This window comes from Otolemur garnettii, unplaced genomic scaffold (assembly GCF_000181295.1).
Source record: "Otolemur garnettii isolate 467f Iridium unplaced genomic scaffold, OtoGar3 scaffold00067, whole genome shotgun sequence".
Lineage (NCBI taxonomy): Eukaryota > Metazoa > Chordata > Mammalia > Primates > Galagidae > Otolemur > Otolemur garnettii.
Window position 1 is genome coordinate 3,672,301 of NW_003852462.1, and position 27,089 is coordinate 3,699,389.

The window sequence follows — 27,089 nt, forward strand, 5'->3', positions numbered from 1 at the left end:
AGGGGGGCTCCATGCAGACAGACAGAGCAGTGCCCTGGGGGAAGGGGGGCTCCATACAGACAGACAGCAGTGCCCTGGGGGAAGGGGGGCTCCATGCAGACAGACAGCAGTGCCCTGGGGGAAGGGGAGCTCCATACAGACAGACAGAGCAGTGCCCTGGGGGAAGGGGGGCTCCATGCAGAGCACTTAGGCTCACTGGCAGTGAGGCTTGGGATGCTGGACGAGGGATACAGAGAGGTCAGCTGAGAGAGCAGGCTCATGTCTTTGGGGAAAAGCCATCCTAGGTCACTTGCTGAGGCCTGCCTGGGCCAGGCACCCTCACATCCCAGGTCCTCTCTTGGCTCCTGTCTCCCCTACCTTCTACTCTGTGTCTGGAGGACCAATTTCCTGTGCCACACCCCTCCCCCAGTGGCAGCCGACACACAATTGTCACAGGATAGACAACTCCACCTCCATCCAAAATCCCACACACACTGGTACACTCTCCTAGTTGGAAGATAATGTCACACTGAGACTTTTTTCTTTGCATCCTAGAATGACACACAGTCCCTTAGAGGTCACAAGTCTGGGTCCGGGGCTCAGCATTCAGCCTCTCCCCCGAGCGCAGCCTGGTTTGGTACCATCTCAGAGCATTTCCCAAACCCCAGGCCAGGACGTGTGCTGTGGCCAGCCTGGAGGGAGTGGCAGTGTGGTCCTGCCATTTATAGGTCCTAGCAGTCTAGGATATGCTGATGGGGGCACAGCTGTGCTGAGGGGACCAGGAGCATGTGCGTGTGCTGAGGGGAGGCCTCTCTAGACCCCATTTGCTGTGGGCGGCGGGCCCTGCATGGGCACCTGGCTGCCCCTCTGCAGGCACAGCTCAGAACTAGGGGCCTTAGGGGCTACAAGCTCTGTGCCCACTCAATTAACAAATTGCAAGGCCAGCCGCTTCCCTCCTGTGGTTCCCAGGGTGATGTGTCTGGCACACAGGAGCAGTGGAGGCAATGGGGAAGGGCTCGAAGGACCAGCAAGCCCCCTACAGGGGCTGCACCCCAACCCACCATGCCAGGCATTGGCCTTGCCAGGCTGCACCGTGAAACTGCACTTCCCGAGCCTTTAGAGAAAGAGGCACTCGTGAATAATTCAGCCTCCTTCGCTGATATGAAAACACCCTAATAGAGCTAATGGACTCGCCGCCTCCAAACTCCTCCGTGGTGGGACTCAGCTCATCCACCAATTGCTTCTGACGTCCCGTGGCGACACTCCCTAATGAAAAAGCCACACCAGGTCCGTAGAGCGCCTGGTGATCCCTAATACACCAAACCGCGGCCTTTTTACCAAGAGACACCCAGGGAGGCAGGTGAGTTGTCCCTTCGGCCCCAGGAAACGTCTTTGGGGGATACCACCTGGGGCAGGCATCCCCAGGATCTAAAATAACAGAGGACAATATTAGGGGGTTGCTTTTGGCTGATCTGGAATTAGAGCCTCTGCATTTTTTCAAAGAATTGAGCTTCAAGACAGAGCCGGCCCTGGGTAAACTTGAGATGACTGTGCCGGGAGAGTGGGGCGGGTGGGTTTCCTCCAGCCTGAGCCTGCTTGTCCCCCAGACCTGCCGCAGGAAGGCTGTTTCCCTGTCTGCACAGATGCGGGTTCACCATTGATTGCAATTCAGCATTTTTGCATTTTGCCAAGAGCTGTCGGGGAGGTTTGGTCGCTGCCCGAAAACTGTCCAGGAAGCACTTGCCTGAGGGAGCTGGGGCTGCTTGTGTTTGGGTCTTGGTTTGCTGACTGTCCCTGAGCAAAAATCATTTTGGTTCTGCGCTGATGCTATGCGGTGTGTTGTAGAGCCGCACACCGGAATGGTAACACCTTCCCCTCCATTTCTGCTTTCAAGAACTTTGGCTGGTGTCTCTGATATGTAGACAGATGTCGTCGTGGGGAAGAGTGTTCAGGGCTCCTCCTGGATCTCATGATTTGTGCTTCGTTGGCTTTCAGTGAGCAGATTGCATTCAGAAACTCCAGGTAGAAGACTCTTTAGGGAGGTAGGAGTTTCTGCTGACTTAATGAGGCTAACATCTTTGTTTCATTTTCCCGTGTCACGGTGTTAACGCACGTGAATTCCCCCGAGCCCCCCAGTCTACAAGAACAGATTTGCAAAAGGCAGGCCGTGGCCCAGGACAGAACTTGTAAGCACCACATAATTAGTGATGGCTACTGAGGAGGCAGCTTATTTTTCAGAAGACTAGGGTGGTCGGGGGTATCAGGGCACAGAGAACCTCACTCTGGAAAGCAGCCGGGATCTGTGATATTTCAAATCTGAGGTCGAGGTCACTATGCACTTGAGCTCAGGAGTTGCAGGCAACCCAAGGCAGGAGCCCCCTCAGTGCCTTACCTGGAGCCCCTCAACCAAGGACCTGACCCTGCTAGAGTCACTTTTGGAAAGGAGCCCAAGATGAAGGTGTGGGGGGGAGCTGGACTTTGACCTCTGCCCCTAGACAGTCCTGGGATAGCGCTGGTGACTGTCAGAGACCCTCTGCCTTCAGACACACCGTCCTTCCTCCCTCCCCAGGTCGTGTCCCCTCAAGTTTGCCAGGGTCCCTGCTATGCATGGCGGTGGACACTTCATGGCACTAGGCCTCTGCTCCTCACCCTCCCACCCTGTGCCAGGGACCACCATGCTTACCCACTCCCTCCTTCTCTGCCTGAGAGTCCCCTGGCCCTGCACCATGGGGACACACTCTCAGAAAGAGGCCTTAGGCTCCTTCCATGCTGCAGGGGACCCCACCCAAGGCCATGAGATGAGCTGCAAGGAAAGGGACCGATACCCTCCAGATCCTGGCCACCCAGCTGAGGGCTCACCAAGACCTGTTCTTACCTGTGCCCTTTTCCTTTCCCACCTGGGACCCCGGACTCTGCCCTATACCCATCCTGTCAGGAATACGTGCATTCTGTGGGAGAAGGGCCATTATTAACCTCTGTTTGTCCTAGTAAACATTCTCTAGTGATAGCTGGCATCTGCACGGCTCACTGGTCTCGCTCTAGCCCAGAGAGGTCCACACTGCCTGCGATGTGCATTTTTCTCTCCATTTATCATAAGTGATGTCATACCCCATGTCCCCCAAGAGGTGTGCTCCTGCCTACATCACCAGCTCCTGCCCAGGTGCCCTTGGCAGCCTGGTGCCACAGGCCTGTGCCCACCCACTTCCTAGACATGGAGAGGGAGGCTAGGAGCAGTCAGGGTGCCTGCCTGGGTCATGCTGGGACCCGGGCACTAAGCCACACGGTTGTCCCGCCCCAGGGCCTTGGCTACGTTTTCTGAGCCTGACCAGACTGGGGCTGCTTTTGTGGATAATGTCTTGAAAGCTAATGGCTATTGATCTCAGCCTGGCTGGGTCTGGCAGGAACATGCAAGTCTGAGGCAAGTCCTGCTTTCGGGAAGAGCCTGCAGCGACAGCCCCATCTGGCCTTCTCGAAAAACTACACCACCTCCCCTGCCCCGGGAAGTGAGGACAGGTCTTCACACACCTGCACAGGACTGGCCCGGAAGCTGCCTGATGTGTGAGAGGGGGGCAGCAGCCAGCAGACAGGGAGAGGGGATCCCAGGCGGTTTCCGACAGGTGTTCTGGGCCCCATTTTCTAAAACAAATCTCATCCTGAAGTTCAAGCCCCTCTGCCAGCTCCAGAATGATTCTCCAGGAAGGTGGAGCAGTCCATGCCAGGGCATCCCTACCTGCTTTAGGGCCCATCCCCTTGCCAAGGATAATCTAACTTGTTCTCTCATGGGACATAAGGTGGGGACAGGGCTGGTTGCTTCCCAGTTCCTAGAGCCAGGCCAGGATCTTGCTCTGTTGCTGACCCAGCTGAAGTGGTCTGTACTCTCTGCCTGGAGACCATGCCAGGGCCACTGTGCAGACATCAGGGGCAAGGCAGAGGATTTAGTCAGGTAGGGTGGGGGCTGCTAAACTGTAAGTTCCTTTGCCCCATACCTACTACTGTGTCCTTGTGGTCCAGCCACGGATTCACAGGGCACAGATACACAGCCACGATGCTGCCCTCACTGCTCACTTACACGCATGTGAATTAACTCCAGTGGTGGTATCTGGACACTTTTTTTAACTGATCACTATCTCTCAGGCCTCAGCCTCATTCTTGATGGTGACACAAGTCCCCACTGCACAGATGGACTGTCATTCATGTGACCAGTCCCCTTTTGATGGACATTCACATGGCCGTGTGCTTTTCCTCATTTCAGGTGACTCTTTAGCAGTGGTTCTTAACACAGAAGCTGAGATTTCCCCATCCCAACTAGCCCTGTTTCCCAGGCCACCTCCCCCTCCACCTCCTCACATGCACTTTGCTCAGTCTTTCACTAAAAGCATGAACCCCCAAAGATCTCACAGGGGCCCTGGTGCTGTAACAAGCAGGGACCTCACTGTGTGGATGGCCCTTGCCCTTTACAAGGCCATGAACGATCAGGGCCTTCCTGGGGTCCCCCCCACCCGTGCATGAGGGCGAGGTGTCTTCCTGGCTCTGCAGTAGAGTTTGCTTTCTCAGAGGCTTGTGCGCCTTCCCCAGGCCTGTTTTACCCTGAGCACCGTGATGTGGCACCTCAGTCACCACTATGGAATAGTGACTGGGGGGCTCTGGCTCAGCATGTGCTCCGTGCTCCGTTCTCACTTGGATGCCTCAGGGGTGGTGCCCCGCCTGGAATGTGGCTTTGCCTGTGCTTGTCCCGCCGCCAATGCAGGGGGCAGGGGAAAGTGGCTTAGCCAGAGTCCCCAGCACACACCACTCGAGGACTGGAGATCTCTAGCCAAGAACATTCACATCCAGGGCCAGGTCCCTTTCCCAGGCGCCAAAACCCACTGGCAGCAGCTCTAGTTGGAGGGTGTTGGGCTGCAGCCGCCCCTGCCCTGGGGCCAGCGGGCAGCCTGGGGCACTGGAGTGCCGGCACACTCTCTAACGGGCACTGTGTGGACAGCGGCAGCTCTGGGGGCAGGCGGCACCATGCTGTCCATGACCTACAGCGAGAGCCTGCGGAGCGTGAGCAGCAGGTGCCACTCGGACTGGGCCCTGCACCCCGTCCGCCAGACGGACACGCTGGAACTGCAGCGGCTGCGGGAGGTGCGGGCGGCAGCCCAGGCCAGGAACATGGAGAGCTTCCTCCGCATGCACGGCCTCTCCCTGGACGGCTGCACCGCACAGCGCACAGGCATGAAGTATCGGTAAGGGCTGGGCAGGGGGTGGTGCGGGAAGTCCAAGGTCAGCCCACAGAAATGTATAAAAGAAGAAAACAGAAGTCTTTACAGCCCTCTCCTATCCAGAGATAAGCACCACTGAGAGTCCGGTTGGTTCATGGGAAAAGAATGTAGTTTCTGGAGGGAACTTTGCAGAAGGGGCCGTCTCGCGCAATTGCCCACGTCTCTTGCAGCTTCATTGCAAACCATCAGTTACGAGGGGTTGACAAATGTGAGTTAGCGAAGATACCTTAATTCCACATCTGTAACAACAAATCCGTCTGGCAGCAGGAACAGAAACTTGGGGACCAAGAAGCGCTCCCCCCACCCCATGTCCCTGTGAGAGTTGGTTTTAGTAAGTGGCTCTGAATTGAGTCATCAAACTGTAACGATGATAGCAAAGGCTGTGAATTTAATGTCCCCCGTGTCCCCTAAATGGTGTGCTTATAGGTCTAAATTCTCTTGGAACCTCAAAAGGACGTCCTTTCCGTTCAGCCCACTGATCTTTGGGTTCAGCACCTGGGACAGCGCTGCAGCCGCCAGCTTTGTCCTCAGAAAGTCTCAGCAAGTGACCCCAGAGTGGGAGGGCTGCCTGGTGCTTTTGTTTCTTGATCCCTATAGACAGCAACTTTACAGCGTTATTTCCTGGGCCTGCCAGGACCCTTATCAGAGCCAAAGGGGACCCTCCCACCCAATCCTTGTAAGGACCCAGCAAATGAAAAATACAACATGCCCAATTCAATTTGACTTTCAGATAAACAAATAATTTCTATCTATACTTAAGTCTCAAGCAATATTTGGGACATAGGTATACTAAAAAGTGATTCTGTTTATGTGAAGTTCAAATTTAACTGGGAGTCCTGTATTTCATCCTTGACTTCCATCTGAGACAGGCCCCGGAGCTATCTGGCTGCTCTCTGGAGGAGGGTGGAGGCCAGGAAGGTTCTGTTGATGCTTTCTCAGGTCGACAGTGTGTCTGACCCTTCTGCCCAGTGAACATGTGGCTGTATTTAAAGAAACAAAACACTTCTGCTGTGAGTCCATTAGATGGCAGAGTTTTTAAGGCTTTGTATTCTCAACCCAGCTTTAAGGGAAGGACAAAGGATCAGCTGGTTTGGCCGTAACTGGAAGTCCTAATACTCCTAATGCTGGTGGAAATTTCTCAGGAGGGAGGCTCTGTGCCTTTGGGGGTGGTCACTGATACCTTTCCTGTATTCAGCAAGTGTTCGCTCAGTGCCGCCTTGGCAGCAGGCCCTGGGCGCTATCCTGGAGATGCACAGCCAGGATCAGAAGGCCCCACCCTCGAGGCAGCTGTGTCCTGGTGTGGGAGGTAGAGGAAAGGCTGACACTCAGGTGAACACCTTCCAGTAGCCACAGCTGTGGAGCAAAGCGAGACGATGGAGAGGGACCAGGGTGGCAGGGAAGCTGAGACAGAACCATCTGAGAGAGGCACCGTCTGAATATGTAGGAAAGAGCCTTCCAGGCCAAGGATCAGGGGGCATGTCGGAGGAGATGAGAGTGGGCCCTGGTGGCTGGCTGGGGTGAGGATGGTGGTTGGCACCTGGGAGGAGGCAGGAAGGGACTGCACCTTGTCCTCCAAACTCTGGAAGACCCCCACCTCCCCCAGCATAGATAGGCTCTATGATGGAGGTGGGTATCCTCCCCAAATCCATGAGCACCCTGACCTCAGAATGTGCCCTTATGTAGAAATAAGGGTCTTTACATTTGTAATCAGTCAAGGTAAGATGAGGTCATCTGGATTAGGATGGACCCTAAATCCAGTGACTGATGCCCTTATAAGCAGGCCGTGTTGGCCAGCAGCGGCTCACACCTGTAATTCCAGCACTTCGGGAGGCTGGAGCATGAAGAGTGCTTGAGGCCAGGAGTTTGAGACCAGCCTTGGCAATGTAATAAGACCTCATCTGTACCAAATAAAAAAAAAAAATTAGCTGAGCATTGTGGTAGACACCGATAGTCTCAGCTACTCAGGAGTCAGAGGCTGGAGGATCACTTGAGCCCAGAAGTTCAAGGTTGCAGTGAACTATGATCCTGCCACTGCACTCCAGCCTGGGTGATAGCGTGAGATACTGTCTCTAAAACAAAAAACTCATGGGGATGGAGGCAGAGAGTGGGGTGAGGCATCTAAGAGCCAAGAAATGCTGAAGCTTCCCAGGAGCCCCCAGAAGCTGGAATAAGCAAGAACAGACTTTCCGGACAGTCTTTGGAGGGAGCACGGCCCTGCCAAAGCCCGGAGCTCAGACTTCCAGCCCCCAGACTGTGGGAGGACAAGTTTCTGTTGTTTTAAGCCACCCAGTTTGGGGTTCTTTGTTCTGACATCCCCAGGAAACTAACACATTTGCCCAATGCCCCGAGGAAATGTCCCTTCTTCCACATCTGAGACACCCTGGGGAAACTCCCTGTCCCACACTCCAGCCTCAGGCAGTTCCCTCTCAGCAGGGTTCATCCTGCTGCACCAGGCTGGGAGGTGAGGGGGCTCTGTGACTCCCTCCCCCGTTGGTACAGATCCCAGATAAATGCCACTCTATGGTTACATCTCCCGTCCAGGACTACAGTGTGACTCAGTTAAACTTGGTCTTAAATATTAATGTAAAAGAGATACCGCCTCGAGATACTAACTGCTCCAAGCAGCCAGGAGTCAGCAGAGCCAGGTCTGGGCATTTATCAGCTGCACTGAGCCTGCAGCTGGCCGGCTGGGTTGAGGGGGAGCCTTCTTATTAACTTCCTCACTTTTTTTTTTTTAACTATCTTCAACCCTTGCTGTTAAAAAAAAAAAAATGAGTTTTTAAATCCACACAGTCCCTCTGTGCAGAGCAGAGTGAGGGAGCAGGCCCAGCTCCCACCGCCTTCTCCATCTGGCTGTCAACCATGGGAGGGTCCAGAGGCAAGGCCAAGGCCCACACCACACCAGCCACACAGTGGCCCTTGGCTCAATCGTGTTTCTCCCCATGGCACTGGAAATGAACCCAACTCCCCACAAGGCCTGGCCTAGTCCCGACCTGCCTCTCTGAGGTCAAGGCAGACCTTCTCTTCCCACTCAGGGTGCATCAGCCACCTACACCTTCCTTCTCTCGCTCCAGGGACTGAGCTCACTGAGCGCGTGCCATCCTCAGAGCCCTTGGGCTCTCTGTCCCCTCTGCCTGGAGGGCACACCCCCAGATTTTCCAGTGGCTGGCTCCTTGCCATCATTACATTTTGGTTTGGTATCCAGAGTTTCTCCGAAGCACCCCAACAAGACTAATGGGTCATTCTCAAGCCCCCTCCTCCTTCTCTGCGGCCTGTCCTTCGTCCATCTACACCTTGAAAGCAAAGCTTTGTGTGTCCCCAGCACCCAGGATGTCTTAAGCCTCTGAGCAGGAGCTGGAGGGGGTCACGTGATGTCAGTCTCCCTCCCCTGGAATGTGTGTCTCGTTCCTGCTCATCCTTGACAGTGGGCAGACAGGACTAGATGCTGCATCTGAGCCTCTCTCTATAGTCCAGAGGTGGGTCGCAGGGAGCCCCAACAGCCCTGGGCCCTGACCCTTGTTCCTGAGCTTCCTGGCCGTATAGGAGTCCCGATTTCTGGCACCTTCTAACTCTGGATCCAGGAGGACTTAGCAGCAGAAAGTGTTGGCTGGTTGTCAAGTACATTGAGCTAGTTCTATCTACTAGCTCAGCTAACCATAGGAGGGCGCGTCCAGCCGGGCCAGCCCAGGAAGGGTTCCTGGGAGAGTGAAGGATCCAGTTGTATCTGAAATCACAGGTGGGGAGGAAGGAGCTGTGGGCAGGGAGAGAGGCAAGAGGAAATGGCAGAGGCTCAGAGGGTGAACCTGTCTCCCAAGCCAAGCAAAGGACAGTAGTCCACTTTGGGAATGTCCTGTGTTACTTTCCTGGGGCTGGTTTAAAACAGCAGAAACCTACTCTCTGTTTTGGAAGCTGCAAGGCCAAACTCTGGGTGTCAATTGGCTGTGCTCCCTCCACTGGCTCTCGGGGAGGAGCCTCCCAGCCTCCTCCAGCTTCTAGTGGTGGCCAGCAGTCCTCAATGTCCCTTGGCTTATGGACACGTCACCCCAGTCTCTCTTCACGAGGCCATTTTCCCCCTGTGGCTGGCTGTCCCCAAATCTCTGTCCTAATGAGGATACCAATCCTTGGATTTGGGACTACCCTGATCCAGTACAGTCTTCTCTTAACTTGATCACACATGCAAAGTCCCTATTTCCAAATTAGGTCACGTTCACAGGCACCAGGAGTTAGGACCCCACCGGAATTCCCACCTGCCACAGGCCCCAAAGGCTGACTCAACACCTTGAGTCTGGGAGGACATTACTGAGTGTCCTGGGAGGAACCAGCTAGCTGTGTGACCTTGGACAAGTCTCCTGGCCTCTCCATGACTCAGTTTCCTCATCTGGAAAGTAGAGACTATAGTCACTCTCCCACAGAATTGTCTAGTTAAGACTAGATAAGGTAGACAACTCAGAGTTTGGCTCTTGTGGGCAATAAAAATATCCCTTCCCCTTCCTGGGAAAGGCACCTTCCCACCCTCCTATAATTGTGCAGGTGTCTGGGCTCTTTCTGTCAGTCGCAGAGTCTCATCAGTGCAGAGTCACACTTGGAGATGCCACGTGGATGAGAGGGACCTGGAGGGGGCAGGCAGAGGAGGGCAGCCAGACCCTGGAAGAGTTGCCGAGTCGCACACAGGGCCTGGGAGGAAGCTGGTGGGCTCCATGAAGGCCTGTCCAGGACCATGGCTGGCAGCAGGCTCCAGGGTGGAGCCTTGCTGGACACCCCAGGCCTGGAGACTGCCCATACCTCTGTAGGTCCCCAGATCTCTCTCCAGCCTCGGCTCCCCTACTGAAGGGGAAGGGCTGCTGCCAGGAGAGGTGGGGGACCGAGCCCCTCACACCTGCAACCTGCTCCTGCATTGCCCCGTGTTTCCCACCTTGGCCTGGGGCTCACAGAGCTCACCTGCTTTTGTTTCTGTTTTAGAGACGGGTCTCACTCTGTTGCCCAAGCCAGAGTACAGTGGTGTAATCACAGCTCATTGTAACCTTACCTTTGGGGCTTAAGCAAACTTCCCCTCTCAGCTTCCCAAGTAGCTGGGACTATAGATATACACTGCCATGCCCAGCTAATTAAAAAAAAAAAAAAAAAAATTTTTTTGAGATGGGATCTAAATTGCCCAGTCTGCTGGTAAACTCCCAGCCTCTAGCAATCCTTCCTATTCAGCCTCCCAAAGCTTGAGGTTATGAGTGTGACCTGCCACACACAGCCTGGGCACACCTGCCAACATACAGACCCAGGTCTGGGGTATCTGTCCCAGGAGGCCCCCCACCTAGGCAAGGACAGAAAACATTATCTATGCATCGTGCTGTAGTGACCACTGTGGTAATTGCTGTGGCGATCGCTGTGGTGATCACTGTGGTGATCGGTGCAGTGACTTCGCCATACCTCAAAGGGCACATCTGAGGATGAAAATGGAAGAGGGCTGAGACGTGCCCACTTGGGGGGGGGGGGTGCACAGTTGCACTGTGAATGGCTGCAGCAGAGGCAAAACCCGCCACCGGGGGCCAGTTCACCTTTCTCCCCTTTCAGGGCCTGTAGAGTTGGGAGGACGTTGAGCAAGGGCTCCTGGAGAGCCAGAGGAGAACACAGGCGGTGTGACTGAAGGTGACCTTGTCCCAGCATCACCTGTGGCTTCCTGCACAGCCCTCTTGGCCCAACCACAAAACGAGCCCCGCTGAGGGGACAGGAGCTCTGGGCAAGGCCCCCAGGAGTGCACACATCCCACCAGGTTCTCCCTTCCCACTACATCCGGCCTTCCCCCTGTGACTGCCCAGGAGGCCAGCTGGGCAATCCCAGACACAGAGCCTGCCCCAGGGGTTCCCTGGCCTCTGCCCTCCTGCCTCTCTGCTCAGCAGGAGGAATCAACCCCAGGAGCCTTTCCCAGCTGCTAACTCCCTCTCCTGCTCACAGATGTGGCTGTGAACACAGGCCTTCTTGCAGAGCTGGCTCAGGCCTCTCCTGGGGACCCTTGCTTCACAGCCACAGTCTCTGAAGGGCCTGGTTGGCCCCTCCTCCAGGAAGGCCATAGGCCTGCTGCCCTTCCCTCTGAGAAACCACTCCACTGGGGCAGCCCCCCAACCCTTGAGCAGCCCCTCCCCTCCTTGGGCAGGGAGTCACCTTTGAGTACAAACCATGCTCCTTTCAGCATGGCCAGCCGGGACACACCTGGTACTCACTCCCAGGGGAGCTGGGGGAGGCCATGCTTGGAAAAGCTGCCTCTAAAACTCCTGCTCCAGGCCTGAGGACTCAGCAGCTTCCAGGGGCAGCTGCTAGAGCTCTGCCCCCCCCCCCCAACATCACCTGCTCCCTGAGTGGACTTTGTGAGATTCCCACAAAACCTACTGAAGGCAAATGGATGGAGGGGGCACTTCAATACGGGAGTGATCCTGTACCTGTGAGTTCAGGTATTAAAACCAGAGCTGGACATGCCATGGCCAGTTTCAGGCTATAGGAAGCCGGGCACACAGCGTTCCAAGCATTGCTTTGGGCAGGGTGGGCGTGGTCAGGGTGGCACCTCCAGACCACTTGCCCAGCCCTAAGTGCCTGTCACTGTCATCATGACGTCAGCACACCTGAGGATCCCGCAGTCCCACTGTGCGCAGCACTGCACCTGTCCCCCAAACCCAGGACTCTGAGAACAGGGCAGCAGAGGGAATCTTTCCTGTCCAAGAAGGAAATCTGGACCATCCAGAATCTTCATTTCAGCATGCAGGCCTGAGAAAGTGGAGGTGAGGAAGAGGCTGGCGCCTGGGGTTTTGTACATCAGAGTGAGAACCTTCTGTCCAGGGTGAAGTTGTCTTCACTGTCCTGAGTGACCGTGGGGGAGCAAGGGCCTGGGCAGGGAAGTGCCCAGGTACACGTAGGCCATTTCTGATACCAGAAACATCCTGAGCCGATTAAGCATTGCTGTCCCTGTCGCGGTGTGGCCTGGGCTCACACGAGAAGCCACCGGGCTTCTCTTCCTTGTTTTGTGTTATTTTAACCATCGTTTTATCCTGGGTTAAATAGTTCAAAGACAAACTGGAGGATGTTTTTCCTGATTACATGAGAAATATGCATCCATACTAGAAAAATTTGAAAAATACAGAAAAGTGCAAAAAAGACAGGAATCCTCCCAACACCCCCTCCCGGACGGGGCATTTGGGGCATCTCCTTCCTGGATGGGGGAGGTTTAATGCCAAGAGACACTTGCTAGGGGCTGTTTGGGGTGGGAAGGCCCCCTCCATATCTCCCAGGGACTGTCCCCTGGGTATGGATGTCCTGGGCTTCCCTTGTCTCGAACAATGTCATTGAGGAGAGATGATCCAAGATTCTGATTAATACAGAGCTGGCATTTGGACTAGATAATTCTCTGCTGTAGGGCAGTCCGTACCCCTACCTGCTGCTAGGAGCACCCCCCACTCAGCTGTGACACCAACAATGTCTCTGCACATTGCTCAGTGTCCTCTGGGGAAGGAAGCATTGGGGGCATCACCACTCCTGGGTGATGCCCCCCAATGCAGAGTTATCACATATGCACCACCCAGATGCAATATTCAGAGATTGCAATGTAGCATGCCTCACACCAAATTACTATGAGCTCTTTTAAAACATTGCTTCTCCCCCACACCAACCCAATTCCAAAAAGGATTATAGGAAACTTCCTTAAATTAATCTGCTACAGTGAAGTTTTTAAAATAAGTAATAGCAGATAAGGGAAATGGAAAGTAAGAGTAGCTTAGTAAAATAGATGGGTGGTAAAAAATACAGCAAATTCCCCCAGCAAGTGCCCAGACACGTTAACTAAAGAGGACTGCATGTTTCAGTCGGAGTTCCCAGTCAAGAGGGAAAATTACTGCTTGCTTAGAAGTTTAGTGTCCCTAAAATGTATATCCTTTGTTGAATTCCAGCTCACATCTGTCCAGCAGCTGCTCACGTTCCTTAGCATAATCAGGAACGTAAGTTAGTCTCACCGATTCAGTATTTATTGAAAGGCCACTGGGCACAGTGGATACACCAGATGACCACCAGCGACCGGGTCCCACCCCCCTGGTATCCGTGGGAAAAGAGTGGTCAGTGGCACAGGGAGAAGGGAGGAACTGCTTGTGTTGGAGGCCTGGCTTCCCCCGACATGTGCTGTCTGAGCTGCTGTTAGGTGAAGAGGAGGTCAGAGACAGGGTCAGGGAGGGCACCCCCACAGAGAACAGCAGAAGACCAGAGGCCTTTAAGGCAGGTGGCATTTGGGGTGACAGCTTTATTGAACTGTAACTCACATGCCGTACAATTTTCCTGTTTAAAGAAACCAATTCAGGTGTGACTCATGCCTGTAATCCCAGCACTCTGAGAGGCCGTGGCAGGTGTGCTTGAGCTCAGGAGTTAGAGACCAGCCTGAGCAAGAACGAGACCCCGTCTCTGCTAAAAATTGCAACCCAGGGCAACAGAGTGACACTGTCTCAAAATGAAAGGAGGAAAGGAGGGGAAAGAATCCAATTCAGTAGTTTTTAGTATTCACAGAGTTGTGCAAAAATTGCCAAAATTGCTGTTGAAACATTTTCATCACCCCTGAAAAGAAACCCCATATCCTTTACCGACCACTCTGCCCGCCCCTCCCCCGGCAACCAGTAATCCACTTTCTGTCTCTGTGAATTTCCCTGTTCTGGGTATTTCGTGGCAGTGGACTCATACGGTACACTATGTTTTCAGCAGCGTGTTGTCGGAACTTTGTTCCTTCTTGTGGCTGAGTGACATTTCATTCCTGTCTGTACCACCATTGTCCGTCCGCTTGTCAGTGGGTGGGTGTTTGGGCCGTTCCCACTGGCACTGTTGTGAATGGTGCCATGTGGAGGTTCATGACTGGGTCTTTGTCTGTTTTCAGTTCTCTGGGTTCGTACCCAGCAGGGGGATTGCTGGGTCACGTGGTGAGGCCAGTGACATTTTACACTGCGGTGACTAAGAGTCTTGTGAATCTCACTTAACTTGGTGTTGCTGAAAGCACCCCATCTGGTTAGGAGCGGCCTCTGAGGAGCAGGGAGACACCAGCCCTGATGGGATCCGGGGACTTGAGTGGAGGACCTGCACGTCTCACTAGGCCAGCACGGGCATATCACTCAGAGCAGGCATGACCTCGCTGGCTTGGACCAGAGCCACCACTTGCCCAGGCCCGAGTGGGGCCTAGGACTCTGGATTTGTGATATCCCACCATGCCCGATCAGAGGCTGAGCGACCCTGCTCTGGACAGTGGGCAGCATGAGAGCAGATACCTCCGCAACAGGCACACAGTAGGTGCTCAAATGCTCTTTGAACAGATAAACGTAATCCTCTTTATAAAAAAGAGTTGGTATTTAAAGATTCTGTGAGAGTCTGAGTGAGTTCCATTTTGGCTCTGGCTTTGCATATTCAGAGAAGTTCGGATGCTGCAACCTTCTCCTGTTCACACCATATAAAGAGCCCACAAGCAGAGAGAAGTGTCAGGGGCTAAAACTTCCCTGAGCCCCAGGAGGAGACCAAAGGCAGAATCTTTACCATCTGTGGCCTCCTCCACAGACCTGTGAGCTCCCGGCAGGCTAGAGCCTGTTGTCCTTAAGTCCTGGTGTCCAGCCCTAAGGAGGAGCTCAGCCCGCTCATGAGGTCAGCCCTGCCCTCACCCGAGAGACTTGGGAAGGGCATCAGCCTGCCTGGAGCGCAGGGGCCCAGGCCATCCATTCCTGTTGCTTAAGTGGACAGCTGGCTCACTGGCCTCTAGAGGTGCGTCTGTGATCTGTCAGGGTGTCTTTGACAAAGGCATCGGCTCTGCCCTCCCGGACCTCTGTCTCCAGGCCCAGGTTCCACCCTCAGGGGCTGACTCCTGCTCCCAAGTCAGGTCCAGGCTGGTGCAGAGGATACAAGGGTGACACTGACCTTCCAGGGGAAGGACTTCAGGAGACTGAATTGGAGCAAAGTTTATTCTCAACTTTTAACTTCTGTGGCAAAAGGCAGGGCAGTGGATTATGAACGTCTTCTCTGGGCTGTGTCAGGAGCAGGGGGTGGACAGCCCGTGGGTATGAGGGTCCCCACAGAGCTGAGCTGGGAGGGACGGAGGGACGGAGGGAGCAGCTCTGTGGGTCACACCCTTCCTTTTGTCAGTGGAGGCCCAGAGGCCCACAGAGGGCAGGACTCCACCTACGATCACACAGCGCAGCGACAGCAACAGCAGGCGGCAGCCAGACCCCGGCACCTGCCTCCCCACCCCAGTACCCACTGCTCTTTCTCGGCCCCTCCCGCGGGACAAGAGGTGACCTAGGAGGCAGCCTTGGCCAGGCCCCACCCTGCAAGGTTGAGGGGTCAGAGGGCAGAGCCAGCCCCTCCAGACGCTGAGGATGGGGCACCGTGGGCAAGGGGCTTCGCTCATTCAGTCACTCATTGCAGAGAATGTACTGAGCACCTGCTGTCAGCTAAGTACTGTGCAGAGGTTTCTTTCCTTGGGCCGTCTGCAGCATTCTTGCCGAGATGAATGGTCTCTTCTCCACACTTCTGGTGATTTGGCTTCTCCTTGTGCCAAGCCCCCAAGGACTTGCTTTCCTGTACAAGAACTAGGAGCAGGTGCAGCTGGAAACTCACTTGGGGAGACTCTGGCGGGAGCTGGCTGCCACAGGCTCCGCTGTCCACCCCGGCTGCAATGCCTGCCTGGCCCTGGGCTGGTCCCGGCCCAGCAGCTGTCAGCCTAGAGCAGCCAGTGACGCCTCCGGGGATGGCCAGGGCAGGAGGTCTGTGCCTCCTTCTTCATTAATAATGAATGGCCGGACGCTGCCTGCGCCTCGCCCTGCTGCCTAATCGACTCGGTGGGAGCTGCAGCAGCCCCAGCGCGCAGAGCGGAGCTGGTGCCAGGCCCCCACCGAGAGCCTCGGGAGGCCTGAGAAAGCAGCTGCTCCCCTGCCTCCACATTGCTGCTCCAGGAGAGAATCACAGCGGCTCTGCTCAGCCCCCAGGACACCGCCAGGGGCTGCATGAGCCACGAGGACAAGGACGAGGTCACACTGGAGGGAGCCCTCCCCTCTCTGGCAGAGGCAGCAATCTTGCTCATCGGGAATAGCTGACTGCCCAGCCCTGCCAGGCACTTTTGGAGACTACTGGGCTGGGGACCTGGGCAGCCAGAGCTGGACCAGGGCACAGACAGAGGAAGGACCTGCAGAGACGAGAGAGATGTGACCCCTCCGTGATAAGGTCTTCCGTGCACAGTCCTGGAAATCTGGAGACTGCACAGCCTTTTTCTTTGCCATTGCCTCTGGAAATCCTTCCTCCTGAAGCAGCACAGCTTTCCCACCTCCTGGGATAAAGTCTTGTCCCAGAGGGAAAAGAGTTTCTAGGGGACAGGTAACTCTGAAACCAGGAGGCGTGGCCGCAGCCAGGGGCTGACCAGGGCCAGCATGCAGGTGTCCTTCGTGTGCTCAGAGCACAGCCTCAAGGGCCGGGGCCCCGAGGAGCGGCTGGGCCGGCCAGCAGCCAGCAGCCCCAGCCTGGGCTCCCGCGGCCGATTCCGTGCCGTGGCCATGGTGGCCCGGAGCCTGGGACAGCTGTCAGTGCAGAGCCTCCCGTGTACCAGTGATGCCAGCATGAAGCAGCACGGGATGAAATATAGGTACGAGGGGCAGATGGTTGCGGGCGGGGGCTGTCCTCCCCACCGGCCCACCTTCTAGAGCCCAGAGAACCTGCAAATTCCTGTTTGTCATACTATCCCAGGAGGCCCAGAGGGCCGTGGACCTGATGAGAGAAAGTTGGGGGCCCTGCTCCGACACTCGTCCTTTTCACCCTCCCCACATACAGTCCCAGTGCCTTGAGCCAGGTAGGGGCTGAGCTGGGATGGAGGCGCCGGTTTTGGAGAGGCCCAGCCTGCACATCAGTCATCAGGATGCCGTCTCTTAACACTTCCCAAGTTGGCATCAATACCAGCTACGCACCCAATGCTTGGCTATTTTTTTTTTTAGAGAGGGGGGATCTCACTCTTGCTCAGGCTGGTCTCAAACTCCTGAGTGCAAGCAATCCACCTGCCTTGGCCTCCCAGAGGGCTGGGATTACAGGCGTGAGCCACCACGCCTGGCCGGAAGTTTGATATCCTTCAAAGAACCTCAGAGGTAAAGGCTTTGGGTCCCATCCAGTAAACTTAGTAAAGACAATTCAGAATGAAATTTTCTACTCTAGAAGGTCTGGGGGGTTACATGTTTTGTTAAGGAGGCATCAAAAGCTAGACATGAACAGAATATGTGTGTGTACATTTTTTTTAATTTATTTTTTATTTTGTTTAGTTTAGATGCCTATTACAGGCTACACCTCTTAAGTCAATCCTAGGATCATCAAAAGGGGGAATTAATAATACAAGTGAGATTACTTCTAATCATACAAAGCACTATGTAAATGAAAATTGTGACTATTAACGCAGTCCCCCCCACGGTCCCATGAGGAGTAGTTCTCAAAGATCACAAGTGCGCAGGGTGACCATGTGTGTGTCTGTGTGTACATACCGACGTGCACACCTGAGGCAGGGAAGGCCAGCCGTTTAGTGAAGGGCACTGTTTGTTGGGCCGGTGTGTTTGTGGTCTGAGGACCAGGGTTCAACTCCAGCCCCAGCACTCCCTGACTGCAGCCCCCCCCCAGAGGAGCATGCAGAGCCCTACACCTGGCAGGGCCCAGGGAGCCTTCTTTGGTGCCGTGGGGGAAGAAGGCCGGCTCAGATGTCTGTAGGTAGGACAACGGGTGGTTTCTTAACAGCTGAAATGGGACTTGGAATCCAAAGCTCGCCCCGTCAGGTGTTCTTGCCCAGCACCTCCCCTATCCTGCTCACAGATTGTTCCACAGTGACTGTTCCAGGGCCACAGCAGGGGTACAGGGTGGGACCTGACACCACCCCCAACTCTGACCACCTCCCTAGGAGCCTGGCCCTCCCCAGCAGCAGCTCCAGGCACAGCTGCCAGCAACATGACACACCCTGCCCATGCTGTGCTCTCCCAGAGGCCCAGAGGCGCTGGGTGCAGCGCAGGGGGAGGCAGAGCCGGCAGAGGCTCCGAGGTGCTGGGTGCAGGGCAGGGGGAGGCAGAGCCGGCAGAGGCCCCCCAAGAGGCTGGGTGCAGGGCAGGGGGAGGCAGAGCCTGTAGAGGCCCCCGAGGTGCTGGGTGCAGGGCAGGGGGAGGCAGAGCAGAGACACCCCCCCAAGACGCTGGATGCAGGGCAGGGGGAGACAGAGCCAGCAGAGGCCCCCGAGGCACTGGGTGCAGGTCAGGGGAGGCAGAGCCGGCAGAGGCCCCCCGAGAGGCTGGGTGCAGGGCAGGGGGAGGCAGAGCTGGTACACAAGAGAGGAGCCAGCAGTTAATCTCAAGGGTCTGACCCTAGAGCCTGGGCATCTCACCCCCAAATTATACCCCAACATCGTCCCAAAGCAACATCCCTGGTCCCCAGCTCCAGTAGGAAGGTGAAGACATGGAGGCCCAGGCCTGACCTTAAGGGGCCTGGAGTGTGGGATGCGACAGACCTGCTGCCCCGAGTGGTGCAAGGCAGCAGCAGACAGGTGAGCTCGCTCATCCCTCAAGCCAGCCCACGGCGGTGGCGATGTTGCTCTCCTTTCCCTTGATCAGGAATGTTGTCCTCGGCCCAGATGACTGAGAGGAGGAGAACTCTTTTTAAAAGGGTCCGTGATTTCCTGGAGCCTTCCAGCCCTGGCCCTGCACAAAGTCTGGAGTGCAGATCCCAGTATCTATGGGCATGACGTCTTCAGTGGCTGCATGGTGGGCATTAGCGCTTTCTTCTGGCAAAGGTTACATCTGTGTGTCCTCATTAGCCATTTTTCCAGACCGTGAGACAGGCATGAAGCAAATTAATGAAGACCGATGATTTTATCATTATGTCAAGTTTTAATTAGGGGGAAGGAATGTGTAGGAAACAATTTTCATGTCCAGAAAGTTTCGAGTGGCCGAGTGTCAGCAGCCTCGGTCCCAACCAGGCTGAAAATCCATTGTACGCCCCCCAACCCCCACCTAGCAGCCGTCTTTACAGAGCTTCCCGCCTGGAGGTGCCCTGTCCCTTCTCATTCCTTCTCCCAAGGCCTGGCAGCGGATGGCAGCACTAATACCATCATTTTAACAGGGAAACAAGTTGAGCAGGGTAATTGCAGTATCATGCGGTGTCCTAGTTTCATTAAATTATTCCTGTGGGTGGTGGGTGGAAAGGCAGCTGAGGAGCCAGATGCCCTGGGTCCCCGCCCTGGCACAGGAGGAAACTCAGAGCCCGTTCGGGGACATGGGTTCACTTCATGTCAATCAAACTGAGAATGGATAAGAATCAGGAAGCAGGTGGTGCCTGTGGCTCAGTGAGTAGGGCGCCGGCCCCATATACTGAGGGTGGCAGGTTCAAACCCGGCACCAGCCAAACTGCAACAAAAACATAGCCAGGCATTGTGGCAGGTGCCTGTAGTCCCAGCTGCTCAGGAGGCTGAGGCAAGAGAATCACTTAAACCCAAGAGCTGGAGTTTGCTGTGAGCTGTGATGTCAAGGCACTCTACTGAGAGCAACAAAGTGAGACTCTGTCTCTTAAAAAAAAAAAAAGAATCAGGAAGCAGGGCCACTTTGGCCAATCCTCCCCAAACAGGTGGGCAGAGGGTGCCTCTGCTCTCCAGGCCTGGGCATGTAGGCTCAGCTCTGGTGTTCTGCTCCTCACCTGTCTGCTGGTACAGCTGCTGTCCCACTGGACAAGAAGCCCTTCCAGCATAGAGTTTTGTGCTTATAAAAGGGAAGTTTTCAGAGGGGTGTGCCTAACCGGGCCTTCAACAGAGCCAGTCAGGACGTTGCCCCCAGGGGCCCTCGTGGAAGTGGTCTTGCCTTGCTCCTGGGGGCCAGGATTTATCTAGACCAGGCACCCACTGGGGCCTGGGGTCTGCAGATACCCAGACATGGAGAACAAGGCCCTGAGGGATTCCTGTCTGTGCATTTCTCCCAGGGAAAGGGCCTATATCAGTTTCTCCAGGAGGTCTATGATCCCAAAGCACCTGAGAGCTCTGAGCAGAACCTTTAGTCCTTTTGTCCTTTACTGGACCCGTTCTAAGCGACTTTGTCCTTTCTAACTACAGTTTCTTTCTAGCCAGCATGGGGGAAATGACCTCGACTGCTCAACAGGCCCGGCTTACGCAGCCAACAAGGGGTACAGTTGGGCCCTGCTTTCTAGCAGCCAGACGCGCACTCCTCTGGGCTGGTGCCGTGAGCATTGCTGAGGGGATTGCTAGGTTATTTCACCCGTTTACTTTTGACACAGGAGTAGCTAAAGCCCATTGGAGGTGTCCTTGTGTTGTGTGAGGAAGCGTCCACTGTGCCATGTCCTGCTCTGTGGCTCCCTCGGCCCCCACCCCAACCCTTTTAGGAAACAAGACATGTATGATGTAGTGTCCTGTGCCCTGGGAACACACATCCTTTCATGTAACCCTCATGAGAAAGGCACCATGGTGAGCCCATTCTGCAGATGGCAACACTGAGGCATCAGACAATTTCACAAAATGCCCAAGGTCATCATCCTTCCAGGAAAGCTGAACCAGGATTTGAGCTCTGACTTCAGAGCCTGTGTCCACAGCCTCTGCTGAGCCTCCCCTTCCTGAAAGAGAAACCGGCTGCCCATGTGTTCTCCTTCAGGGGACTCTGGACGTGTGGAGTGTAGTCTGGCAGCTGGGCTGGCTATAACGGGAAATTTTGTAATAAACCTCGGTCATTGAAAACTACCTTCAATTTCATGACACACTCAACTGTTTTCAAACTGGCATACGAGTATTATATCCACTCATGATAGAGGTGGTCCAGTGGTCTCGCAACCAGGGAAACTGAGGCTGTGGAAGTCACAGTGGGCCTGTGTCGGGGGCAGTGGCCCCACACTGCCTTCTGGAGACAAGACTCAGATAAAGAAGGGAATCAACTGAGCAGCATCAGCTGAAGTCAGAAGGTAGTGGCCCCAGGAAAAGGCGGGGGGCCTTGTATCAGGGCTCAGGACTGGCCAGGTCTCCGGCCCAGCTTAGGTAGGTTCTGGACGCGGACCACTAAGCTACCTTGCTCAGGAACAGTTTCTCGTAGGTGCTTGAGGGCTGTCTACTTTAGCTGGAGAGAGAGAGACAGTATCTTAAAGGTCTTCTTAGAACAGATAGCTGTTAGTCTTCAGCAGAGACGCCGTGCTGGCGTTCTGCAGGCAGGAGAGGAGACAGAGTCAGAGTAAGTGGATCCCTGATAGAATGCTCATGCCTCTTGACTGCCTTCTCCTCCAGCCTAATATAAGGCTGAGCTCGTGCCTCTCACCACCACAGGTGTAGAGACTGCCAATTCACCAATGCTCTCATCTCGCGAGCTCACTCATGCTTGTTAGAACCAAATCTCTCTCCATGCCCTTTTCACCAAGGTGTTCCATTACAGGCATTTCCTATAACTCTCACTCCTCGTAGCCATAGGCTATACAGGCTGCTACATTTCCCCCCTTTTTTATATACAAACATAATTTTTAATGTGGTAAGGGCCGTTCTTCCTGTTATCTAGCCCTTTTCTTTCCAGGCAAAAGATGGTAATTGTCAGAGTTCAGAATTCCAAGTATGGGCTCTTTAAATGAGGAAGCCCAATACAGAGGTAAACTATTAGCCGCTGCTAGGGGAAAATGATCTTGATGTTAATTCCCTTAAAGGTCTTTTTAAACGGAGAAAACTGAAATCTTTCCTGATAGAATTTATCATTTCTTTAACTGTAGGAACTTTCCTTTGATATTTACTTAACGGACGAACAAAAAATAACGCTTTCCTTGCAATCTTTGCAAGCAGAGGATTTTTCTCTCACTATTCCAAAGGTTTTGCTACTCGAGGTACTGAAATCCACCCTTCACAGATCGCAAAAGACTGTTACTCGTAGATTAATGGTTCCACACTTGGCAGTTCCTCTCATGGAACTGTTACTGTGGTCCAAAAAGTACCACCCTTCACAATTCCTTGATAGCAGAGTTTTTCCTGCTTTCAAGCTGCTTTTCCAGCAAAATTTTTGCTAATTGATTCCAGACTTTTTTTCAAGTGCAGTTTCCTAGCACAGAGGTGGTTTAACTTTTACTCTTCCCTCCCTTTGTTCTCACTTCTCATAATCTTCCAAAAGCTTCACTTGCTTCCGAGTGACACTTCCCCTTTGGGCCGTGTCCAGTCTCCTTAGCTGGACCCGGTTATAGTGCACAGACACTGATGAGAGGTCGGTTACCCCTTCACCACGCAGGATAACCTAATATTCCACAAACATATTTAATCTAATTATTCTCCATTGTCACCCATTGGTCTAATTTCCCGTTTTACACTAAGGCACCACAGGTCTAACCAAGCTGGCACAGTGCTCCCACGGCATAGAATTGAATTATACTGTTTTTTCTGAGAATGGTTCGAAATGAAAATATTAAACTGTTTTCTTTCATTTACCAGTGGGTTCTGATTCTGGCCCAACTGATAATTTCCCTACTATACAGGGGTTCCATTATCAAATTGATAACGGCATTTGTTTGCCCAAGGAAAGCTTTTTTTACACTTGGGACGTACACCTGGAAGTTTACACGCTCTTTGTTCCTTTAGCATTCAATGTTCTTTTCTTTTTTAAACACTTTTCTCTTATGGCCTAGCTTCCCACATTTATGGCATTTGATGTTAACTGGGGGATTTACCCTCTGATCTTCCAGCTGCCCAATTTGAGATGTCAATATAGCATTTATCTGCTTCTACTATAAGATTCATCTGATGTCTCAACTGTATTTCAACTACTGTATCTCATTTGCCATGATTTTTCTCTACTGGTTTTTTTCTTTTGGCCTTTTACTTTTTACAATCTTTCCCTTTCAATTCTTAGAACCTTTGGCTGCCTTAAAGAGACAGGAGCTCTTTAGCTGTTTCTTTTTACTCTGGAGTCTTGTTTTACAAAACTTTACTTCCACTATTTCTTCACCAGCCTCAATCTACCTCAGTTCTTTTCTTTTTAAACAGAATTCTTAACTGCCAAAAAGGGAATTGGGGCGTCGGTCTCTCAAAAGCTGCTTCCTGCTGGCATTGGGCAAAGGTATTAGGGGAAGGCAGTTAGAAGTTCTCTTCCTTAACTTAATAAGCTCTAACAACCTGTTCCCAAACTTTTCTCTTTGCTGTTTTACGGAAGGCTTGTTTACTAAAGATTCTCATCTCCTAGGTCTAGCCTTTCTCTTTCCCTCTTGTTTAGAGGCTTTTTTCTGTTTTTCTCCAGCCACTTCACAGAAGAGGCTGAAGGATTTTACCAGCTTTTTCCCCCCACAGAAGTAGTAGTTAGAATTTGGAAAGAGAAAACGCAGGAAAGAAGAGGAAAAACCGAATGAGAAAAGCCTGCTGTTAGCTGTCTTTCTTAGATATTTCCTTTCCCTCTAAGCATTTCTATTTTTTTTTTTTCTTATTTTGCTAAAGCTTATTTCCCCCTCGGTCCACGTTCACTGAATCCTACTCAAAGCACCATTTGTCAGTGGCATTCACTATCCCGCTTCTGATGCCACTTGTCAGGGCCCAGGACTGGCCAGGTCTCGGGCCCAGCTTAGGTAGGTTCTGGACGCAGACCACTAAGCTACCTTGCTCAGGAACAGTTTCTCGTAGGTGCTTGAGGGCTATCTACTTTAGCTAGAGAGAGAGACAGTATCTTAGAGAGAGCAAAGCAGTCTTTTTAGAACAGATAGATCTTAGTCTTTAGCAGAGCGTGGTAATCTTCAGCAGAGAGACGCCACGCTGGCGTTCTGCAGGCAGGAGAGGAGACAGAGTCAGAGTAAGTGGATCCCTGATAGAATGCGCATGCCCCTTGACTGCCTTCTCCTCCAGCCTAATATAAGGCTGAGCTCGTGCCTCTCACCACCACAGGTGTAGAGACTGCCAATTCACCAATGCTCTCATCTCGCGAGCTCACTCATGCTTGTTAGAACCAAATCTCTCTCCATGCCCTTTTCACCAAGGTGTTCCATTACAGGTATTTCCTATAACTCTCACTCCTCGTAGCCATAGGCTATACGGGCTGCTACACCCTTGCCCTCAGCAGGGAGGCTGGGCTTCCCCCCGCCCCCGCCCCTGGCATCTCTCATGGCTCCCCAACTCTCACAGCATCCCACCGGGAAGTAAAGTCTGACCCCAGCTATAGCCACCTAGCCACTGGTCAACTTCACCATCTGGGCAGATCACACCCTGGGTCCCCAGAAAAAAGGACGGGGCATGTGCCACCAGGGTGAGGCATGTGAGCCAACTGCCTGGGTGGGATCCCAGCTCCTCCATATGGTGGAAGTCATGGTATCAGGACATGCAGGGTGCTGTACACAGAGCTGTAGGAGAATCTGGGGCTCCCAGCTGGCCTGGGTCAGGACAGATGGACATGCTAGGCTTCAACAGAGGCTGCTACCCTCCTCCACCTCCTGAGGATGCTAAAGACAGCCCGAGGCCCATTCCCATGGCCTCTGGGCAGCACTGTGAGGCAGATGCTTTGGTGGCCCCTTGACACAGCCCAGGCCACCCTGCTCTGTTAGGCTCTGGTGCTGCTGGCTGGGGTTGGCCTGCTGGGACCCAGCAGCCACCACGGGGGGGGCGGGGAGGAGGAGCAGATCCACAGGCCATGTGGTCCAAGTGAGATGGGAATATCTTCTACCCCGTTCTCAGAGAAGGAGAGGACACCAGAGTCAAGGGTGGCCTCTAGAGAGGAAGAGGAAACTTCTGAGGGAGGGGACGGCCAGTGACGGTACCACAGGGCTGAAATCAGCCATGTTTCCAACCATAAAACAAGACAGGTTCATATGCATGTGCATTACTGCCTGTCCTTGTTGGTTACCAGCAGACCTGTGCCAGCAGTGTGGCCATGCCCTGGTGTGGGTTGGGGGACAGTTGGCACGTCACCACAGGGGCCGGGAGCAGTGGCATCTCTGCACAGGTCCCGGTGCCTTTCAGGGCCCCAGGACGCTTGTGGGCTGGGGTGGGAGTGGGGCGGGGGCTGGCGGGGCTGCCTGGAGCTGAGGACTCACACCAGGTCTGTTTTCCAGGAACCTGGGCAAGTCCGGCCTGCGGGTCTCCTGCCTGGGGCTCGGTGAGTGAGGGGTGCCCTGGGCGCAGTGGTGGCCAAGGGAGCAGGGGCTGCAAGAGGGCCCAACCCTCAGCACCCCCCGGGAGTAGCTGCACCCAGAGCCCAGGATTCTGGGGGCTGGGTTACCATGGCAGTAGAGGCAGGCAAAAGGCACTGGAGGAGATAGGCACACAGCCTTGGCACAGCAGGAGAGAGGACACTGGGGCCTCTGCACACAGCCCCCACCCCAAACCACAGAGACTTTTTCCACTCTTGACTGCATGAGAGTGTCCCTCTTGGGTTGTGTGCTCTTTCCTCTCTCCACACGCAAATTCTGTCCCCAGAGTCACTCTTCTCCACCTCCACACTGCACACAATATATCCTCTACTGTCGCTCCCCACCTGCCCATCCCTGTCCCAGCAGGAGCACCAGGACAACCTTGCCTGTTCTCAGGGAGCATTCCTGGTACTGTCCCCTGCAGCATGTCCCTGCAATAGGAGCCACGTTAGCGTAAGTCAGGGCGAGCGTTTTTCTGAGTCCCTTTGGCTCCCCTGCCTCCAGAGCCTGCAGCCAGCTGCCTACTCTGGAGCCTTTTGTCCCTTCAATCCCATGGCCCCAAGAGGGAGAGTCTTGCCTTGAAGGCCAAGTGTCCACACAGACCAAGGACACACTCTTTGTAGACTAGCATACCCGTGGTTGCCCCCTGGGCCCTACAGCCTGAGGTCTGAGCACCCAAGGTGGGAATCTGGCTCCCTGGCAGGTTTGCTAATTTAAACCTGTATGTCTTGTTCCAGGAACATGGGTGACCTTTGGAGGCCAGATCACTGATGAGGTAAGATGTGGCTCCCTCAACACCCCAGCATCCCGAGGGCTCCCCTGGGCATGTGGTTAAATCTCCTGCCTGCACCGGTGAGCATATGCTCCCAGGAGCCACTGTGGCCACCTCCCTCTTTGTTTGACAAGAGGGCCCCGAACCTGTGGGCCCCAGAAAGATGTGCAGCAGTGGCCAAACAAGATGCCAAGTCAAGTGCCCCCACCCAGGTGCTGGGTTCATTGGAGCCTCACCAAGTCCCTGAAGCTGAGACCTCATGTGAGTTTGAACCCTCAACAGATACCCGTTGAGGCCATGTAGAGGCAGCCTCAGCAATCTTTGTCTCAAGCTGAAGATTCGGAGTAGATTTATGTTGCACCAGCTCCTATCTGTGCGTTTCCCGTAACTGTCATGAGTCGTATCCATCATAATCGTATGTATTTGCTGGGGCTTCTATCAGTTGGGGTACAAGGGTGAATGCCAAGGAGATGCTTGTGTGCTTCCAGCGCCTCTGGGTCTTGGAAGGAGAGGGAGAAAGTGTTCCCAGGCTAGTATGTGCTTCTGGACAGCGCAGCAGTGTCTGGAAATGAGAGCAGTGGCATTTGCTGAGAGAGCTCTGGGCGTCTACACAAGCAATGGTGCTCTGTCTGCCCTACTTACTGTTGGAAAGGTTGCATTTAAAAATTAATCAGTGAGTTGATTCAAGACCTTGTTAGCTGTGATTGCTTAGTTTTCCAAGGAAAAGTCTGCTATCAAAATTTAAATGCATGTAGTTTGTGTTTGGGGCCTTTTTTTTTTTTTTTTTTTTGACTGGGGCTGAGTTTGAACCCACCATCTCCAGCATATGGTGCCAGCACCCTAACCTTTTGAGCCACAGGCGCCACCCTGGGGCCATTTTTAAGACAGTAGCTGGTCATAGAACCATTTGCCCCTTGCTTTGAGGTTGCTGGGTATGGACTGTGTGAGGG

The 27,089-nt window shown here is 53.9% G+C and overlaps 1 protein-coding gene across 7 annotated transcripts in view; it reads left to right on the forward strand.

Annotated features, from left to right (window-relative positions):
• The window catches only part of KCNAB2 (potassium voltage-gated channel subfamily A regulatory beta subunit 2), an 88,603-nt gene that overhangs the window by 39,129 nt on the left and 22,385 nt on the right, over positions 1-27,089 (forward strand). For 3 of the 7 annotated variants that reach the window (XM_003793220.3, XM_012807299.2, XM_003793221.3), the window contains 2 exons: positions 25,290-25,333; positions 26,105-26,142. In XM_003793220.3, coding sequence (XP_003793268.1) covers positions 25,290-25,333; positions 26,105-26,142 — 82 coding nt within the window. Of the gene's footprint in view, positions 1-1,272; positions 1,340-4,986; positions 5,205-16,657; positions 16,870-25,289; positions 25,334-26,104; positions 26,143-27,089 lie in introns of those variants that run through there. The other 4 variants (XM_012807297.2, XM_012807298.2, XM_012807300.2 and 1 more) reach the window with 3 other exon arrangements.